Source organism: Vulpes lagopus, chromosome 5, assembly GCF_018345385.1.
Source record: "Vulpes lagopus strain Blue_001 chromosome 5, ASM1834538v1, whole genome shotgun sequence".
NCBI classification, from domain to species: Eukaryota; Metazoa; Chordata; class Mammalia; order Carnivora; family Canidae; genus Vulpes; species Vulpes lagopus.
Genome location: NC_054828.1, coordinates 2020367 through 2033943, shown reverse-complemented (window position 1 = coordinate 2033943; position 13577 = coordinate 2020367). Strand labels below are relative to the sequence as shown.

At 63.8% G+C, this 13577-nt stretch overlaps 1 protein-coding gene across 1 annotated transcript in view; it reads left to right on the top strand.

Annotated features, from left to right (window-relative positions):
- Positions 1-2079: 2079 nt before the first annotated feature.
- TAFA5 (TAFA chemokine like family member 5) overlaps positions 2080-13577 on the top strand; it is a 151132-nt gene continuing 139634 nt past the window's right edge. The window contains exon 1 of the mRNA XM_041756827.1: positions 2080-2338. Within this exon, the coding sequence (XP_041612761.1) occupies positions 2227-2338 (112 nt within the window). The 5' untranslated portion in view covers positions 2080-2226. The remainder of the gene's footprint in view (positions 2339-13577) is intronic.

Below are 13577 nucleotides of genomic sequence, written 5' to 3'. Positions count from 1 at the left end.
CAGCCAGGGGACAGAAAGCATGTGTCCTGTTTAATTCCCCTCCTCAAGCAGTGGCATCTAGAAGGTGCTCGAGAATTAGATGCAGGATGAAGGAATGTCCAGAACATAACAGGAGTTCAGAATGGACAGGATGAAACAGGATGTGTCACGTTTTAAAAAGTCACATCCTTTTTAGCAGGATAAAAGGCTCCCGTCAAAGGAGGGAACTTGGAGCCAGAGAGGCAGGCCAGCTCGGGGGGAGGGGGTGGCGGGGGGGGGACGCGGGGACTCTGAGTGAGGGAGCCCCTACCCAGGCCAGCACACTGGAGACCGGGGTGCCTGCCCATCCACCCTCAGGGTCTCTGGAGCCCCGGTCCTGCAGCGCCTCCAGGCCAGCAAAGGGAACCTGGAGGCCACACTGGGAAGATACCTCGAAGGAAGTCAGACGGTTTTAATTAAACAGGAATAGACAATTTATGAAAAAAAAACATCCTGGACACAATCACATTACAGCAGGAGTCCTGCCGAGCCTCTGGTGTGGGCTCCTCATGCAGACACCCACTGGGACTGGGTGAGGTGGCCTGGCCTGGGCCTGCCTCTGCCTGCCGTGGTTTCCTCTGCGCGGTGTCCGTGTGTGTACCAGGGAGAGAAAGGATGTGTGTGTGCTTTGTCGGTATCACGTGTGCATGAGTGTATGTATACATACGTGTCATGTGTGTATTGTGTGTGTGGTGCACATGTGTTGTGTGTTCATAGTGCACAGATGTGGATGGTGCACATGTGTGGTGCATATGTGTATATGGTGCCTGTGTGTATGGCCTGTGTGTATGGTATGTGTATGGTACAAACACATAGTGTATTGTGTGTGGAGCGTGTGTATATGGCACACACACATGTGGTGCGCATATGTGTTGCATGTGCACATGGTGTGTGTATGTACAATGCACATATGTAGTGTGTGTTGGGTGTGTGTGTATGATGCATGTGTGTTGTGTGTGCGGTGCGTGTGGTGTGTGTGCAGGCCCCTGGCGCCCACAGCAGGTTCTGAGCGGCGGCGATCACAGGCTCTGTGGTCTCCTTACAGACCCAGCCGGCCAGGACCTGAGGTGAAGGGGTGATGCGGTGACCATCTTTGCTTCAGGCCCTCTAGTGGCTCCTGGGAAAGAGCCTCCAGTTCCAAGGAGACCTCAGACCTCATGGGGTCCCGGTGCGCCCCCTCCCCGTGCAGGATCAGAAGATCCTCTGGATCTGGAAGGATGAGCTCCTAGTAGAACGTCCACCGGCCTGCCCGCAGGAAGCCGGGGTTTGGGGTGGGCAGTGTGGCCCGGTCCGCGGGGGCCACAGCCTCCCTGGGTGGCAGGGCCATCTGGTGAGCATCTGGCCTTGGGAGCTTGTCTTGCTGAGGGGACGCCAGAGGGTGGAGTGGGGCTGGGGAATCTGCCCCCACGGGGTCCTGGCTCCAGTCCGCTGGCGAGTGTGGGGCCTGGTGGGCTCTGCGGCTGCTGGTTCCGCACGCGCCCCCGAGCACCCGGCTCGCCGCCTCGGCAGGGCCGCCCCTGGCGGGGGCGGGGGCGGGGGTTGGGGACACAGGCCGGGGACCCCTTCCCAAGGCCCAGGCGGTGCGCAGGCGGAGGCCGCACGGGGGAAGGCGCAGGAGGGCCCCGCCTGGCCCGCCGACCTCCGCCGACTGCCTGCGGGTCGGGGCCCCGCGCGCACCCGGAGCAGGAGGGCCGCGGGCGGGAAGGGCCCGGGCGCGCGGCCCAAGTCCGCAAACTTCTGGCGGCCGGGCCTGTCCCCGGCGGGGCCCGCGGCGGGCGGGGCGCGGCGGGGCGGGGCGGGGCGGGGCGGGGCGGGGGCGAGCCGGGCCGTCTCTGTCGCCATCCAGAGGCGCGCCCGGGCTCCGCGGCCCCTCCGCCCGCCTCCCCGCCTCCCCCGCCAGTCCCGGGACCGCGCCGGGGCCCCGCGTGCTCGGGTGCGCGCACCGGGCGCGCCGAGCCGGGCGCACAGCGACGCCCAGAGCCGCGGGGCCGGCGTTCCCGAGCGCGGGCGCGGGCGCGGGCGCGGGCGCGGGCGCGGGGCGGGCCGGCGCGGGGCGCAGTGGGCCGGAGCCCGGGCGCGGCGGCGGCGGCGGCGGCGGCGGCGGAGGATGGCGCGCGCGGGGCCCGCACGTGGAGGCCGGCGCGGGGGCGCGGGCAGGGCCGGCTGCTGAGACGCGCTGCTGCCCCCCGCGCGGGCGCCGCGGCTTCAATGGCGCCATCGCCCAGGGCCGGCAGCCGGCAAGATGCGACCGCCCTGCCCAGCATGTCCTCAACTTTTTGGGCGTTCATGATCCTGGCCGGCCTGCTCGTCGCCTACTGCAGTGAGTACCGCGCGCCCCCGGCCCGGCCCGCCCCGGCCCCGCGGCCCCCGAGTCGGCGCGGAGTTGCCGGCGCTTCCCGCTGGGCCGGAGGGACGGGCTCCCGGGCTCCCGCCGCCGGCACTTGCACTTGGGAGCGAGCCTCCCGCGCGGCCCCGGGGCAGGGCCCGAGCGCCAGGCCCGGGGAGGCGCGCGGCGCCCGGAGCTGCCCGGAGCTGCCCGGAGCCGCCCGCGGCTGCCCGCCCCGCCGCCGCCGCCGCCGCCGCCGCCGCGCCCGGCCCGGCCCGGCCCGCGGGGCCCAGCCGAGCCCCGCCGAGCCCCGCCGAGCCCCGCCGAGCCCCGCCGAGCCCAGCCGCGCGCTCCGGGAGGCGGCGGGGTCCGCGGCGGGGGCTGCGGGGGGCCGGGGCCGAGCCCGAGCGGGGCGCCCGCGGCGGTGGCGGTGGCGGCGGCGGCGGCGGGGCCGGGCTGGGGCGCGCGCCGGGGCCGCTGCGCCCGGGAAGCGGACTGAGCCTTCGAGCGAGGGGCGGGGGCGGGGGCGGGGGCGGGGGCGGGGAGGGGGCCGCCGCCGCGGCATTTCTGGAGTCGGGTCCGGGGACGGGACGAGGCGCGGGGGGCCGGGGCGGGGGCGGGGGCGGGGGCCGGGGCGGGGGTCAGCGCCCCGGGCAGGCGGCGGGGAGCGGGCCGGGTGCGCGGCGCTGGGGTCCCGGCGCGGGCTCGGGCCGCTGCCCATCCTGCGGGAGGAGCGGACGGGCGCGGGGAACACCTGTCATGGAGAGCTGCCATGGGCGCGGGAGGTGATGGAAAAATATGGATTCTTAAAAAAAAAAAAAAAAAGAGGCCAGCGCCGAGCCTGGCTGCCGCGCCAGCGCCGAGCCGGCTCCCGCTGCCCCGGACCCCCGCGGCCGCCCCCGGAGCCGAGCGGCGCCCGTGCGGACCCGGCAGGCGCGGGGGCCGGTCCTGGGACGGCGGGGCCCTGTGCGGCGGGGCGGCGGGGCGGCGGGGCGGCGGGGCCCTGTGCGGCGGCTGCAGCGGCCGGCGGGGCTGCGCCCCCGCGGGGCGGGCGGGGCGGGCGGGCGGCCGGGGCGGGGCGGGGGCCCAGGGCTGACGGCCGCCGGCGGGGTCGCGCCCCCAGCTGCCCAGCCGCGGACCCCCGACCCCGGGGCGGCTGGAGGGGCCTGGGCCGGCAGGTCTCCCGGCTCCCCGCGGCCACCCCGGCCCTCGGCGGGCTGCGCGGTGTCCTGGCCGCTGTGCACGGGGCTGCTGGCTGAGAACTCCCCAGGCCGCCTCCTGAATGCTCTCCCAGCAAGAGGGGCTCCCAGTACGGCCTGGGAAGGGGACTGCGGCTCCCTGAGCCCCCGTCCCCCGCGGGGCTGCTGTCCCTGGCCAGCGCTGGCCCACAGCGGGACAGGGTCCTGGGGGCCCAGGTGACAACCCAGGACAGCAGCTGGGCCGTGGGAGCCGCTTTTCAGGTGAGAAAAAGAGCAACCGCTAATGGTTAAGTACAGGACACCTTGGCAGTGGCTTCAAGCTCCTCACCCCCACTGCCGCCCCCTGCCCCCAGCTCCCTCCCGGTCAGCTCCGGCAGCACCTGCTCCGGCTCGGCTCTCCCCACCACCTGCCCCCCATCCCCACACTCCCAGGATGGCTGCTTGCCCCAGGCCCGGGTCGGAGAGCCGCCGGCCACGCGGCTGCTAGCTGCCCAGACGCACCGTGGAACCTGAGATCCCCACTCGCACACCCAGCCCGCCCTTAGCACCCTCCCCGGTGTTCTGGAAACAGCTCTTCCACCAGGACAAGGACATTTGGTAAAATGTCTTATTCGGAAGAGCAGAAATCATTAATAACGAAAGCTTGGGTTAACCACATTTTCATGGTGGTTGCCATTTCCATGTAATGGAATAATTGACAATAAGATAAGACGTTTTCAGACACACCCCATTTCACCGGAAATGCACTTGGAGAAATTAAAACATTTTACTAAAATACGAAATAGACATAATAATAATTTATAGGGTGGAACAGCAGTCCCGGAGGAAAAAAAAAACACATTTCTTTTTTTTTTTTTGAATTGATAAAGCAAGTAAAATGCAAATGAAACAGTTCTTATGATTTCCGTTCCCCTTTCCAATATATCTGGGATGAATAAGAATAGTTAGCATCCTTGTTTGTAAATTGTTTTTGTTATCAGTCAGGATTTTTATTACCCAAAATGTTTTTTGTGTTATGGAGCAGATATATTTGTATCATATTAATTAGGGAAACTGATAAGTATCATACAGGATTCAATTATCCTCCCTATTAAATCTGAGCATTTCTCTGCAGCACATAAGGTGTTCACTTTCTGGTGCGCGGCGAAAGGAAAACTGGATGGTTTCCTGGCCTGGTTTTCAGTTAGGGGATGTTCTTCTGTTGGGGGCCCAGGCGGCAGAGATTCATATTTAAGGAGATGGGCTCCATCCTCTGGCTGGAGAAAAACCTGCAGTCCACCAATTAGGTTAGTTGCTATAGTGACACAGTCTTGTCATTTTTCTCCCATCGGGGAAGAATTGCCAGGAAAAGCGGAAAGAGGACAGGGGTCCTCCGTGGCTTTCTCTGAGGCGCGCGGTCGGTGGTCTGGGGACGTGGACAGCAGGGCAGGCGCTTCGTGACTCGTCGGTTTGGCGGATGATGAGCCTGGAGGAGGAAGTTGGAACTCCTTCATCTTGTCTGGGGAAGCCTCTTTCCCTGCGGCTTAGAGAGAGCTGCTGTCGGCCCCTCGGCGGATCTGCAGCAGAGGCCTTGGCCCAGAGGGACGTGGTTCTCGGGAGGGGTCGGGCCGGCCCCGGGGCCACCAGGCCGGTGTGACCGTGTCGGGGTGCTCGTCGTGGGCGACGTGGTCGTCTTTGCTCTCTGGCTACGGCAGCGGGGCTCCCCCGCCACCGGGGGATGGAGAACACGGTGGATGAGCTAGTGGAGTGTCGTGGGACACCACGCCTTGACTTTGACACTCGTGCGCAGTATTTGGCGAAAAGGTGGAGGGCGCTGTGCTGTCCCCACTGGGAGGGGCTTGTCGGACCGACATTGCTGACACGTAAATATTTCCGACATGCACTTCTTCTCCAATTAATCCCATCAAAATTGCCTTGTAGCTCTGAGTCAAATCTCACCTCTTCGGCTGCAATGATGAGAAGCTACAACTTCTGAATTGTTTTTAATCCATTAGAATACTAACCGAGCATGGGCTCTCGGATGTTGCATTTTCTTTATAAATATAATTTATTGCATAGTTAGGAGAGATTAGACTATGCTACTTTCCTGCTGTTCGGATTTTATATCTGGAGTTCTTGGAGAGCTAAATTTGAAAATACTGGGCTTAATGAAGTGATGCCACTCATAGGTTTATCTCTCATCTCGGGTTCTTTTTTTTTCTTTTTTCCCCCCTTTTCTCCTGTGTGTTTTTGTCTGTTGAATTTCTGGCTGGAGAGGATGTGGTGTTGGTTTCTTTCAACTTCATAGAGAGAAGTCGCCTCTGTTTTGTGGGATTTCTGTTAGCTGAGCTGGATGCCCAAGCATCAGTGAGGGAAGGGGGTTTTGCCCATGGAAGCGTCCACCCAGGCACAGACCCCCCGGGGGAGAAGGGTTCTGGGGAACGATGTTGGGGACAGGAGCCCCACACCTTTCCAGGACTGTCTCCAGCATCCCTCTTGTCACTGAGGACAGAGGACAGCCGATCCCATAAAGGGGGCCTTCGTCCCACCGTCGACTTGCTGGGTCTGCTTGGCACCGGGCCTCCGGGCTGCATCCGACCCTCGAAGTTCCTGCTCGAGACTCACCACTCGACATCCACGGAATGACATGTGTAGATCAACTTTTGTGGCATGAAGTATTTTCAGGTGACTTTTATGGGCGTAATTATAGGGAAATGTTATGATAATGTGGCAGTAGAAAAGAGAAGAAAAGCAAAACATTAAAATCCCCATTTCTTTATATAGCTTCGCAGCTGCGCCGATTTAGAAGGGCTCGTTTCTGCATTAGAATGTGGTGCTCTGGAGTTAATGACCTCTACAGAATGCCACCTGTCACCCAGAGTGCCGTGGGTGACGGCCGAGAGATGGGGAGGAGATCGACGAGGAGGACCCGGACCGGGGTCTCCTGCTTTGCGGGGATTGGAGACTGAAGTGAGAGCTGCAGAAAGGACGAGGGCCGGTGGCCCTGCTCGTTGTCATCTGTCTGGGGGGACTGTCACAGGCTGTGCTCTAGGGCCCACGCCGGCCCACGCCGGCCCACGCGGCTCACAGAACACAGTGGTGTCCCTTTTTAAATGGTGCTTTGCTTGCCATTTGTGGACCCTCAGAGCCGGAGTTTGGGGCTCCCAGGGCTACCCCAGAGTGCCCTGGCTTCTGCAGGGCCTCCCTCGGTGCCTGAGCCCCCACTCCCCGTCCCTGAGAGCCCCACGGAGTGTCCCCAGCTCCCGGAGGCTGCAGCTTACATACTCTGGTCCACAGCTTTCCAGACCCTGCCCGGCAGCACGGACTGCAACTCCGGGCGGGCAGCACAAGCTATCTGGATGTCTGGGCTTTCCAGAAACCCGAGCAGCTGGCAGCAGATCGGGGCGACTGTCCTCTGCACCGTGGCGGATGTGGTGGAGGGCTCTGGAGGCTTTGTCACGAGCACTTATTAAAATGGCTGCCAGGACCGAGTGTGCAAGCCCTGCTGTCTGTACTGGGCGCACGGGACTCCCGCGGCTCTGGGAGGGCGGCCCAGCTCCACTCCAGCGGCGGCCTGGGCCCGGCGGGACCCTGGGAGAGAGCTCTCGTCCCCCAGAACTGCCACCTCCCCTCCTGTCCCCTCCAGTCTCCTGCTGTGGAGGGCCTGGCCCCGGGGCGCCTGCCAGGGCACCTGGCCGACCTTGCACATCTGTTGAAGGAGGCGGGTGGCGGCCCCAGGCCTCTGTGTCTCCAGCTGATTCATGTAACTAGGAATTAGGGGCCCTGGGCTGGAGAGGCAGACGGGGGCTTGCACCCCGGGGGCCGTGGGGGGGCTCGTGGCCTGCGGAGGGTGGGGGGTGGGGGCGGGCTACAGCCCAGGGTCTGCCCCAAGTCCCCTTGCATCCCACAGCCTTCTGTGTCCCTGCCTGGTCTGCAGCGGGGTCCCTGCATCGTGCCCCTGCCTGGACACACCTGCATTGTCCGCACTGCTGCCTCTGCCTCCAGGCTGGCCGCCTGAGACCCCCGCCTGTGCTCCCCCTCGCCCCCCCCATCACGCAGCACTAGCCCCCCTGCTCAGGTCCCTCAGGCCTCCTGGAGCCGACCTTGCTGTCAGGGTGGGACTGTCCATCGCTCTGTCCTGGCCGAGCCCAGCGCCGAGGCCTCCACCATGGGGCTCCCCTCTTAGGAAGCTGGTGTGCATGCACGTTGTCACCTGCACAGCCCGGTCTGTGTCACCGCAATGTTCCGCTTGCTGCCAGGTCCCCTCGAACAGTAGCACCCTGCACTGCTGCCCAACGCAGAGGGGAGCCAGGACCTGGACTGGGCCTGGGGCTGTCCCCCAGTGTTAGAGAGCCTCTTCCTCCAGGAAGCCTCCCTGGAACACACTGCCTCTTCCCCCCTCCAGCACAGGGCATGTTCATCTGGGTGCTGGCTGTCACAGCAAGCTCATGTCCTCCTATATTTAGGCTCTGAGCTCTGGGCACAACTTCAGGCCACTAGGGGACTGGCGGCCTGATTCCCCAGCAAACTGCCTCAACTGTGCGCTGTGACTGGGGTGGGGGCTGGGAGCCTGGGGGTCTGGGGGCCTGGCTGGGGACCTGGGGGCATAAGGGCTGGGGGCAGGACCAAAGGGCTGAAGGCCTAGCAGAACGGCTGGGGGCGTGGTCGAGTGCCTAGGGGTGTGGCCAAAGGGCGGGGGCGTGGTCAAGTGGCAAGGGGCGTGGCCGAAGGGTGGGGCGGGGTTGCAGGCCTGGGGCGTGGCCTAAGTCTGGGGGCGTGGCCTGCCGGCTAGGGGCGGGGCTGGAGAGCTGTCTGAAGCCGGGCCTGCTGAAACTCTGAGAATCCCTGTTTCTAAAGTGTTAAAACTGATCAGAAGGACTGAAAACGAGGGACACAGAGTGAGACTCTGTGGAACCCTGACAAAATGTTCAGTACTTTATAAAGCATCCCTGAGTAGGATGCACGATGCCAGAAGTGTCCCTGTGACCGTCCCCTCCAGTACCTGGCTCCTGCCCTGGGGCCTCCACCACCCACCGCCCTATGCTCCTGAGCACCTGTCCCTTCCCATGTCCCTGTGGTTTGGGGTTTCTCCCCTCAGCACTGTGAACACAGCATCCCTGGCCCTCCCCTACAGGCCGGGGCTCCTGCTCTAGCTCCCCAGCCCACTGTCCATGCTGGTGTTCCCTGGTGTGTAGAGGAAGACTCTGGCCCTGGGGCCCAGCTCGCGGGGGTGACAAGCAAATGACTGTTTCTGTGGCCGAGGGGCCAGTGGGGTTGGGGGGTGGACGGTGCTCAGCCACAGGCACCCCCCTAGCAGGTGGACCCGCCTGGCTTCTCCCCTCTGCTCAGCTGGCCCTTCCCAGCTGGACCCAGACCTCTGGAAAGGCTGAGGGCTGCGGGAGGAGGGGTCTCCGCATGTTTTTCTCCTCCCCAGAGCTGGAACCAGCGCGGTTCTTCTCTACACATAGCTGTGTCTCTGATGGTGAGAGCGCCCTTTGGAGGCTGTAGACTTTCCTGATCCTGCCGCGGCAGGGAGCCCCTCTGCCCTTCTCGTCGTCGACCCACCTACCCAATTATCCCACTTTTGAGGGGGCGGTGCAGTCCTTGGACAGGATTCACAGATTTCTGTCTCTAGCTCAGTGGAACACATCTCATACGTGCCTTTCCCTCCAGAAAGTTCTGCTGCTGGCAGGACCTTTGGCTGCCTAGAAATGCCTTCAATTCAGTCCTGGTGGGGGAGGCTGGCGGGGCTCCAGCGTGCCCCTTCTGTTGACTGGTCTCTGGGCCTTGCCTGGGCCCGTGAGCCCTCTGCTGGGGGTGTGGCACCCGGGGCCAGCGGGCTCACGCTGGCAAAGCATTCAGACCCACCGCCCACCAGGATGCCTGGTGTGACTCAGGTCGTCAGCGTTTCCAGTGCCGTCTTCCTGACATTCTTCCTCCCTGCTTTTCAGGGTGAAAATAAACCGTCCCTCCCTAGTCCTCGCACTGTCTACGGGTGGGCACAGAGAAGTCGCTTAGCTCACATGCATGGGGGTGCTGCTGTCTCTGTGAGTGCTGCCCCGCAAAGATGCACGTTCTGGTGCGTCAGACAGCATTCCTGCAAACACACGTGCACACCCCTGCATGGGCCTCCCTGCAGCCCCCAGACCCAGCGTGCACATCACGTGTCACTGTCACCCTCAGACGTGTGCTGAGCTGAACCTGTGGCTGGCGCCCTGCCCCATCGGCCATCCTGGGAGACCCCCGATTTGGTAAGACAGGGAATGGTTAAGGTTGACTCTTCCTGAAGATTTTCCCAGTCATGGAGATGGCATCCACAGGTGTGGCCCATCAGCATCCTTTGCTGACGAGGAGAGGGAGATGGCGTGACGGGAGGCCTCTCCCCCGCCCCATCCCTCCGTGCCGTGTCTGTGTTTCTATGCACATGTATGTGTGTGTGCGTACGTGTCTACAAGCAACGCAGACACATCCTGCAGCTTCCCTTTCGGGGTCTCTGTTTCCCTCCCCAAGCTGACGGTGCTGAGATTTTATAGCAAGAAGAGCGGAGCTGAGACCCTGGGCCTGCAGGGGTTCCTTGTCCGCTGCAGAGTCCCACGTGGAGGCCACAGATTGCAGAGCAGCCCCCGGGGCCCCCCCGGCCCCCGCATCCCAGGGACTGTTGTTTGCTTTCTGCCTCAGCTCCGTGGGTTGAAGGACCAGTGGGATTTCACTTGTAGTTCACATAATGAAGTAGGAACACCGCTGGACAAACAGCCCTGGTGTGCTTTCAAACAAGGGGTGGGTCCCCTGGGTCCCCTGCTGCAGAGAGCGCTCCCTGCACATCAAGGGCCCCCCACGCCTAGCGGAGCCCGCGGCACCAGCGCTGTGCCCATTTCCGCCCTGGCTGACTTGGAGAGTAAACCTTGTCAAAACATTCCTTGACACGTAGCAGGCATGACAGGCTCTTCCCATAACGAGGTGGCTAATTGAGAAGTGAGTCATCGGGGATGTAGCGCGTAGTAACGCTGGGGGGCTGGCTTCCACCTTCCTCTGGTCCCTGCCTTGCGACACCCCTCTGTATCACAGAGCGCACCCCACCGCAGCCACGTCGGGGCTTCCCACCTTCCTGCGAGGGCCGGGGGAGCCTGGGGGTGCAGCTGGGCCCTGCGGTACTGCCAACGGGTGGCTGGTGCTGGGCGGGTGTCTCTTCGCCCTGAGAGGAGCAAATGAGGAGGAGAAATGGGGGCACATGCTTGGGGTCCTGGGAGAGGCACAGCCTGGAAGGCCTGACTCCCCATCCTGTCCCCACTGGCGGCCAGAGGCTCCTGCCCTAGAGGGCCCTGTCTCTCTGACCCTCTGGCCTCCGCCTAGGGCTCCCCGACTCCAGCCCAGCCCGGCAGGCCCTCCCAGGCACTTGGTCCCCACCACCCCCGCCAGCCCCCCTGGGCCGCACCCCAGCCTTGCGCCCACCGGCCGGGTGTCCCGGCCACCGCTAGCCTGGCTGCCGCTCCCTCACACCAGCGGCTTGTGAGTCTGCAGCTCCCTGCCTGGACTGCTCGCCCTCCTCCTGCTGAGCCCCCTCCCTGCCCCCCAGGACCCGGCTCGCCCTCCCGGCGGGTACAGTGCTGTGGACCAGGCTTGGCCCTGTGTGCTCAGCCTGGCTCCTGCCCCACTGTGAGCAGGCCCCTTCACCCTGTGGTCCGGTCCAGAGTGCACTTTCTACGCTCGTGCTTAGTCCACCACCCCTGATACCGGCTCCTGCAGTGGGATGTGCTCTGGAGATGCTGCTAGAATGAGGAGGGCTCTGGTGCCTCTGCTTGCCTCCTGAATGCCCTGGGGTCCAGGCTTGGGGGTCCAGGTGGGAGGGGGTGCCTGAGGTCCCCGGGGAGAGGGGAGGACTGGGCTCTGCTGACCTCCTGTGTTGGCCTCTGAGTGGATCATTCTGGGGTGCAGGAGGCAGCAGGAAGGTTGTGGGGCAGGCCCTCTCGGGGTCAGCTGTGCAGGCACAGGGGCTCTGCTGGAGCAAAGCCGATGCTGTTCTCACACTGGGAGTGTGGGTAAATGCTGGCTGCTGACCTGGGAGGCCTCACGGCCCTGTCACACCCACCCAGTGGCCAGCAGACCCGACTGCCCATGGGGGGTGCTGTCTCCGGGCCATGGGCAGGGCAGCGGGACCCCGGACAGAGCAGGGGAGCCTGGGGGGGGGCCTCCTTTCCTTGCCCTGGAGCTCCAGGCCCGAGCAGGAGGGAGACCGAGGCCTGCCTTCTCTCGGCTCCTGCCCTGGGCCCCAGGCCTGTGCGCTCAGCCTTGGAAGCAGCTCCGCCGGCCCCCCCAGAAGCAGGTGAGGGCACGTCCACCACCCCCCGAGTGCGCAGGGCCCGAGCTCAGCACCTCAGGAGCCGATGGCTGCAGCGGGGGTTTCTGAGCGTGGCTGCAGGGATGGGGGGCAGGTAGCCAGGCCTCTGAACCCTTAGGGACACCCTGCCCCCACCGAGCCCACCTAGTCCCCGCCAGCACGGGGGCTCTGGTGGCGGGGAGGGCTGACCTCTCATTCCCTCTCCTCTGAGGGTTTGCATGAGGGCTCGGGAGCCGCTGTGCCGGCTAATGTCTCTGAGATCGCGTGCCGGCCTGAAAGCCCGCTGGAGGTCGCGGCGATGGAGGGGCCTTTGTGGCTTGGCCCCCCGTGTGCCGGGGTCCACGGTCTCCCGTCCACAGCCAGCCGGGAGAGGAGGCCGGAGAAATGCACTCGCTGCCTTCTCAGCATCTGATTTCTCAGCATCTGATTTGATTGGTTTCATTAAATGTCGAGGACAGTTGGTGTGAAGCACTCCCAGACCTTGAAGCTTTGGGGTTCCACTGGTGGGGGGCTGAGCGGTTCTGGGAAGCGCTTTCATAGGATGATTTTTTTTTTCCCCAGTGAGAACGCTAAGGCCTCGGAAGCTGTCTGAAATGCTGGCGGACTCGACGCGAGTGGCCTCTCTTTCAAAAAAGCACTTTGGCTCTATTTTTGAATGATTTTTCTGCTGTAGTATCTGTTAGCTGATAGCACGTCCCCAGATAGAGCGGGATACCATTAACGGGGTGTATAGGACTCGCGTTAATTAATTGATGCTAATTTATGTTCCTCGGCTGCTGCGTGGCTGTGGCTGAAGCTTGCTGGCCACGCGGGGTCTCCTCGTGCTCCTGAGCGCTCGCTGCGTTTCCTTCTTCGCTGGCTTCTTTCGGGGGGGCTCTGCTGGCCGTAGGAGTGCTCTGGGTTGCCAGGACCCCTCACAGCCTGGAGCTCCCAGCGGCCCTAGGAGGGTCACCTGGAGAACCAGGGTGCCATCAGCGGCCTGAAAACGCAGCGCCAGGGACATGGCCCTGGGAGGGGGCTGCGGACGCCCAGAGACCAGGGCCTCTATCCACACAGCAGGCAGGACGCAGCTCTGCACTTCGCGTAACCACGGCCTCCGTGGGTCAGATTCCCACCGGGGGGGGGGGGGGGGGGGCTGCTGGCGGACGACGCCTGGTGCAAGGTTCCAGGGCCGACCTGGGAGTCCAGGGAGGGTTCCTGGTGGCCCTCCCCAAGGCCTGACAGTTCCCGAGCGTTGGCGAGGTGCAGCGGGGCCCGTGCCTCCCTCCTGCATGGCATCTCCACTCGAGAGGAGATTTAAGCCCTTGGGAAAGGCAATGCCTCTGGGCCTCCCGAGTCCGCGCCCCGTGGGTTTGTGCCGACGCTGGGCCGTGACCCTGGAGGAGCTGCGGACCAAGGTTTCTCCATCGCCCTGCTCTCTCCCACTGCGAGTCACAGAGCGCTCCTCTGGATTGACTGCCAGTGTCAGTGCCAGTGGATGCTGGTTTGGCTGCTCGGGGGCTAGTGTGGAGGTGGGGTCACACCTTGTCGGACCCTGACTCGGAAGAGTAGCTGTAGCAGGTGTGGCTACCTGCCTGGCGGCAGGGCTTTTAGCAACTTCTGATCCACTAAGCGCAGGAGGAGACATCACATCCCAAGCCCACGGGGGTCCTTGTCAACTGCACGTACTTGGGTTCCAGTAGCAGCCCAGGCTGAGACCCGTTGCCCCAGAGCCTGCCCC